A 7,381-nucleotide genomic window follows, 5' to 3' on the forward strand; every position below is an offset into this window, starting at 1 on the left:
TCTAAGATTTTAGTATCAATATTTTCGATCACATTTGCTAATATCTAAGGAGTGGTAATATCTAAGGAATTTACATTTTTGTGAAATTTTAAGCTGTGAAAAAAAATGTAATGTTGATATGGACATCAAAACATAGAACCATTAAATAATATGTCTATAATGAAAACCAGTAATGTGTTAAAAATAAAAAAATTAAAAATGAACTCAAATCTATGGGGCAAAACTGAACCTATATACTAAAACAAAAATAATTTGGCTAAGATCTTGCCCCACAGAATACATTCAATCACACACATTAAATGTGGGATAAGATCTTGGTCACTATGGTACATTAACTCTGCTGAATTCCTGCATCAGCCTTCTCTTCAATTTCATCTACCTGAAGAAAAATAACTTCTTCAGTGCATCATCATCAGAATCATGGCAGAAGAAGAAAATGCAAAAGAATGGAGATGAGCAACAAAATCCGGATATCAATCAGATTTCCATGCATAGAGCATGTGACAGAAATGTTTAGGACTAGTAAAGATTGTGGAATCCTCAGAGCTCAGATCATGACAATCCAATTTATCATTCTTGTTCTGAACTACTGGCGTGAAAAGAAACATACCGCTGCCCAATCCAGGGCTAAAAAACCAATCATGAACATCCCACAGGATTTGAACAGGCGATCCTGCAACATAAATCGTATCATTTCCCCTGAATTTCCACACCAGTTGTTTCACTTCCACAACAAGTTCCTGATCGATCCGGATGAACAGAGCCGGATCGTAATTAGGTCCTTTCATCTGACATTCAATGGCGACCTCATGTGACCGCCCGCTGATCCCAAATTCCGCCCTGGTCGCAAAGCATTTCTTCCCCAAAACATGCTCTTTTCGGGACACAAGAATCGCTGGATCTTCTTCCGAGCTCGTAGCCATGGCGGCCTTGCAAGCCGCATCGTTCATGTCGCCGAGCAACAGAACCGCCTGGTTATTGCTCACAATGGCGACATAATAGTTATTTTTCGGCTCCGGCCCTGAGCAAAATTTTGCGGCGGATAAATCCCAGAGCACATCGGCGCTCCGTGATTCGTCGATTTGCAGGCGTTTCGATCCGCGCTTCCGCCACAAATTACGCCACGGCCTCAAACGGATCTTGCAGCTTGAAGACTGATTCCCCCGATCGCCGACTGAAACGCAAAGATCTTGTCCTGCTGTGTTCTTCGACCAGGTTACCGTTATATCCCGGCAATGGCCGCTGAATTTCGCTCTGTACGTCGAGGAAACCAGATTCTGTTGACTCTTTACAGCATTGCCTTCGTTTTCTTTGTGTTTCTTGCTCTTCTTTGATTTCTGCTCGCTCTGAATTCCGTTATCTTTGTCTTCTTTGCTTTTCTTGCTCTTTTTTGGATTACAAACCCTAGCGATGCAAAAGCATGGCGGTGTTGCCTCGCTCATCCTTTTTCCCAACTGTTCTCCTTTCTGAAGAAATACTGTTGCTCAACAAGTTTAAATGAAAATCGCCTGAATAAAGTTTTTCCTCAACAATTTCAAATCCTCTGAAGAAATGCTCTTCCACGACAAATTTAAATCGTAGGAAGAAAAAATTCTTCTCAAACTGGAGAAGCCCTCTCTCAAGAAATTCAAACTTAAATTCTCTGAAACTTTCCTCAATATATTGAAATCTTTTGAAGCTCTTCCTTAAAGGAGATTAATCCTGTGAAGAAAAACTCTGCCTCGACGAATTTAAATTTAAATTCACCGAAACTTTTGTCAACAAATTTAAAATTTCTGGGACTCTTTCTCGGAATATTTAAATTCGAACAGTCTGAGAAGAAAACTCTTTCTGAACAAATTTAAATTTAAATTTACTAAAACTTTTGTCAGCAACTTTAAATGCTTCGAAGAAAAGCTCTCATCAGAGCCTTTGATTAAAAAGGTTCCTTCTCAACAAATTTAACTCGTCTGAGATAAGTAATCTTTCTCAACAAATTTAAATCGTTTGTAGAGAAAAATATTTCTCAAAAAGCATAAATCCTCGGAAGAAAAACAAACCAAAGCTCACGTTTTAATTAGCTACTCATGACAAAGCAGTAAATTTACCGAGCACAGACCCTGTGACCTTCCTCATCTTTAATCTCTGGTTTGCAAATAAATCAAACACAGCTTAAAGGCTCGTCACTTCCAAGATTTCTTCACTTAAATTCTTCATCTATTCCGATTCTCTCGATACGCTCGCCGACGTCACGGCTTCGATCGATTTCCGCTGAAATCTGACACCACCATTACACTCAAAACCTTGATTCATCTACTTGACATCTCAGATCTGACATGGATCCCGGTTGTTTTATCCTATATTTATCATCGTCACGCGGACAATTTGACGAATTCAAATTCTTTTCTGTTCGATCGATCAACCTTCATGTAAGCAGGCGGGGGGCGGTTTATTCCAGAGATTTTCGGTGGTAGTTATTCATTCGAGAATCCAGAGTATGACAATAAGATTTTATTTCATTTTTTATACAATTCTTAAAAAGATTTAACTTGATCATTTTGCGTAGAATCCTTTTCAAAGTCTTAAAACGATTTGACCCGGCGGGGCAGTCGTCGAATTTTAATTAAAAAAGACGACTGAAAATCTTCGGGCGAATTTCTCTTTTGAAGACGGCGCCGGCGGCTGTTCTGTTTTGAAGCGGTCGTTGGCCAGCGAAAATGGATCCCATTCTTCAACTTTTCTTCTTGTCTGGTTAAGCGCAAACGTCGTATTCAAGTCATTCGGAGGGCTGGATGCTTGTCCACTCATTGCCAACTACTTCATGATTTTATGTTTTTCTTGTTTCAATGCTTTGCCAACTTGGAATTGTATTAAAAAATGGGTGTGGAGGGAGATCAGATTTGGGCTGATATGCCCTTGGCCATATCCAGTTTGATTGCTTGTCTTGTTATTGACATATATTTTGTTAGGATTTACCTCGTTATCATCCCCCTCGTGGTTTTTCAAGCACACACTTCTCTTAATTATCCTTTAATAAAAATATGTTAATATGTTAATGAGTCTTTGGTTCTTTCATTGTTAATATGTCAATGAGTCTTGGTTCTTTCATGACATTGAAAAGTTCTAAAAGAGTCTATCAGGGATCAAATCTCGGTAAGTCATAGCTATGATATTGAAAAGGGATGAGTTTAGGATAGTGCCTCGCGCAAATTTAGCAGAATGGACACCCCTTAGTCCTTGGCTCTTAGTCAAAGAGGTTTAGTCATAAGGCTCATGCTCTTGTATTAGGTAGCTGCCGATATTTTACATAGGACCCCAATTTTTTTATAAAAAAAAATATGTTAATATAAAATAGATGTCTGTATTTCTTGTCTTTATTTAGTGGATTATAATGAATTGAGAATTAAGCATACATTTAAACTTCAAGCCTCCTTCAACTAAGTAGTCGTAACATCCAAAGTCTAGCCTAGCCCAAACACGTTTCTAGAGTTTTGAACCTTATTAGGTGGCTTCTATATCACCTTCTATGTCTAATTTTGATTTGATTCTTATATATTTTAAGTCCTCATCAGTTATTTTGAATAGATCTTTATTTGCCATTGTTTTAAATCTTTTATAATGAACACGTTTCAACTTGACTTGAATTGACCTTATGTTAATATTTATTATTATTGACTAATTGATATAGAAATGGTTGAAAATTTCAATAATGTTGAATTAATAAATTGTAACACAAAAATAAACAATTGAACAACTATTTTAGTTTATATACATAATGTAGTAGTGTATTGTAATTGTAATTGTGATTGTGTTATAGTCTTTGTTGTTCTCTTGTTTGGACTATCAATGTGTAACTGAGTCTACTCATTTTTTTAATTTAATATTGTAACACTATTTTGGAAATGGTATTGTAGACCTATTCATAGAAAGAAAAGTACTTTAGTCTTTTTAAAGGAAATTAGATGAAGTAGTATTTATAAATATTATATATCAAATAAATATAAATTCAAAGATATGTTTTAATCTAATACAAAAATTTAGATTGATCATTTTTGACAACTAGAGTTGCCTCCGACCCTAAGTTACCTTTGTCAGGGCATATATCTATTATAAGAAACATTAGTGACAGGGACCTGGTTACATACCATTGTGTAACCTCCAGGATTTTAGAATCAACTCGTTCTTGGGGTGAAGAAAAGAATAGAAATTATAAAATTGTAATAAACAATTCCCCTAATTTAGAGACACTTCAAGACTTTGAGGCAAATGTGAGTTCATAGTGGAAACCACAAGGTCTATGCGAAAAAACCATAATAAACCAACATATAGTCCATCTAGAATCAAGCATTCCAAAAGCTAAACAAAAGTTTTGTTGGCATATAACCCATAAAAAGTAAAACGAATCATAAAATAAATCAAAGGATCGAGTGCACGGTTAATCATATTCATGATTTTGAGACATGGTCACAACTTAAGGCATAATAGTAGGGTTCATGATTAAGAAAAGATACAAAGATGATTGTAGGTACCCAAGTTATCCCATAAGGAATTTTCATAGGAGAAACAAGATTTTGATCCTCTGATGGAATATCTAGTATAGATATTTGACTTGTTCTCCATGTTTTTCAAGAGATGTGACCCTTTTTTCACAAAGATACAAATATGTATAGCTCGAAAGGGAGGAATCCTTGCAACTTTAAAAGTGATCTCTAGCCATGTGAATGGTTTTTTTGTTGTAGCAAGATTGAGGAGTCGCTTAATTTATTTGGCTCCTATGGGAGGAGGCATTTAACTTTGTGTCTTGTGTTGAGGAGTTGGTCTCCATTTCCATATTTGGTGACTACTACTTCTAGGTGAATCTAACATTTGGTTGAAAAATATATGGTTTTCCATTAATGCTCTACAATCCCCAATGGTGTGAAAATGTCCCCTAAAGGTGACCATTCCTTGGAAACATGTATCACACAAAATTTTAAAATGGGCAATGTTTTTTTATTGTGTAGTCCTTTTTAGGCTTGGACATGAAGAGTCCATACTACAAGAAGTTAGATACTTGATGAGTGAACATATGATTTTCATGGGGACCAACTTCCTTCTCTAAGAGACCGTTCATGAGTTTGATAAGAAATGAGGTCAATTAAGACCATGTTTTGTCAACAAGAACTGGGAGAAAGAGGGAAACATGTAGCACCATGGTGAAGAAGGATGAGCCACAAAAGAGGAGGTGTACATGAAGTGTTTGCTACTGTGACATGCATTACCTACTATTGATAAAAATTTACATGAAGGAAATACTTTAGGTAAGAAGTGACTTCCTTTAGAGGTGTAAATTAATGTTTACAACTATTGGTGACTCTTTGGGATACCTTGCCTGTTAGATTTGAGAATCTTGGATATCTGAGATTGATAGAAGAATTTGTATTGACTTAAGATGAGACATGTGGAGACTAAGGGGTCAAACCTATATACAAGCAAGAAAAGAATCCCCAAAGAAGATGTCCTAGTAGCAAATAACCACATAGCAGAAACACACCACAAGATACAAGATTTGATACCAAACTTAATTCTTTATTTATAAAACAACTTATTACATGCAATGTGCGAAGCTATAAGGCCTTCTTCATTTTGGCTAAATATAAAGAAAGTAATAGTTCTACAAGATCCCTCAAGATCCAATCCAAAACCCTAACTTGTCCAGATCTGTAGCACAACAACACTATAGTAGAAACCTCTAGTTTCTAGACTTGTGCTCGAAATCCACCAAGCAATCTTCTTTATTTCTGAATTTGCAACTACTAGCTCTTCTCAACTTTGCTCCTCTCAGCTACTCCATGCTAAACTGAATAATAACTCTAGACTCCACAAGACCCCCCTACTTATACCAAACAAAGCCACAAGTCAGCCTAGAAAGTTACAAATTAAATAAACCCTTACATTAAATACATATTTAAGCCACAAGTTAGCCTACAAAAAATATTAAATACCAAATGCCTTAGAAGTCTTACAACACCCATTAAATACACCTAGGACAAATAACCAAGACCCAAATAGGTTTACACAAGCTGCCACGATTTCTCTAAATCACAATCTCATGCCACATGTATTAAATGCTCCAAGATGGTTGACTAAATCCATAGGAACTCCATCCCACACACCACACTACCGAACATCAATACAAACCACAAACATTGCCAAGTTCCCATAATAATTGGTGAGTTCTATAGGTTTTAAAAAAATCAATACAAACCACAAACATTGCCAAGCTCCCATAATAATTGGTGAGTTCTATAGGTGTTAAAAAACTAACACATGTCAAGCACTATTGAGAGTGTTGAGCAACATAGTATAATTTGAGCAATAGTATATTCTGAGATCCTTAGCCAAGACTACACCAAGTAACAACTGAGCACCTTCTTTTGGTGATTGAGCCCTCAACTCTAAAGCCAAAATCCCCCCAACATGTAGGATTGCTAACAGCCAAAATCCCCCCAACATGTAGGATTGCTAACTACCCTAGGATGCTCATGCATTAGAAACCCCCGGTGAAAAAAGATGTTCTCAATAGCGAGAAGAATTTATTCTGGTATTCAACACATAAAAACCAAACTAGTTCTTCACATTCATGTCCTCCAAGTCTTCAACTTTCACACTCTTTCCCTTGTTCCATTTCTACTTCTTCACATCCATCCTCGGCATGCCATAGGTTTTCTTTCCATGCTGATTTCTAACTCTCTCATAATCCTTCAACTCAACTTAGCTACCAATACTCAAGTTCCTTCTACCACGTTCTTCATTTTTTAAAGGAATCAAGGAATGCTTCTTGTCACCTTTCTCAATAGTAATCAAATTCTTGACACAATCATGTATAGTCCCACAATCATACTATCAAGGCCTACTGAGCAATATGTGACAACTACTCATGTCCACAATATCACACAATACTTGATCCTTTTACCACCCAATTTGAAAACCAACAAGACCCTACTCCCTCACTTCCAAAGCATGTTCATCTTGTAACCAACCAATCCTATAAGGACAAGGATGTCTCATTTTTTTCAAACCAAGCTTTTGAACCATCTCCTAGGAAACAAGGTTATCCATACTACCACCATCCACAATCGCACTACAAATTTTACGAGCAAACTTGTTGGTATTTCAAAATGCCATGTTTTAAATTATCCAAATGAGAACATAATACATCTAGAGGTAACTACTTCCCATCTACAACATACCCTTTTAGACACCAAGCCAACTATAAGGCTAGACACTTCTTCTACTTCAGGCTCTACAAAACCTAGGTGGGTGGACCTATAGATTCCTCATATGGTACCAGTGTTAAAAGCATACAATTGAATCTAAATAAAGCAGATAAAACCCTTATTTCTCCTATACTTATGCAATA

At 36.4% G+C, this 7,381-nt stretch overlaps 1 protein-coding gene across 1 annotated transcript; it reads right to left on the reverse strand.

Annotated features, from left to right (window-relative positions):
* Positions 1-215: 215 nt before the first annotated feature.
* On the reverse strand, positions 216-2,470 carry LOC149576446 (uncharacterized). The gene has a single exon (XM_089815966.1). It carries the CDS (start codon positions 1,440-1,442, stop codon positions 474-476), a length of 969 nt encoding a protein of 322 aa, XP_089672092.1. The 5' UTR covers positions 1,443-2,470; the 3' UTR covers positions 216-473.
* Between the last annotated feature and the right edge of the window lie 4,911 nt (positions 2,471-7,381).

The sequence above is a fragment of the Cupressus sempervirens genome, chromosome 1 (genome assembly GCF_028749045.1).
Source record: "Cupressus sempervirens isolate cs-2001-9-10 chromosome 1, ASM2874904v1, whole genome shotgun sequence".
NCBI classification, from domain to species: domain Eukaryota; kingdom Viridiplantae; phylum Streptophyta; class Pinopsida; order Cupressales; family Cupressaceae; genus Cupressus; species Cupressus sempervirens.

Coding starts and splice junctions, on each gene's coding strand:
- LOC149576446 (XM_089815966.1), bottom strand. CDS start 1,442: ATGAGCGAGGCAACACCGCCATGCTTTTGCATCGCTAGGGTTTGTAAT.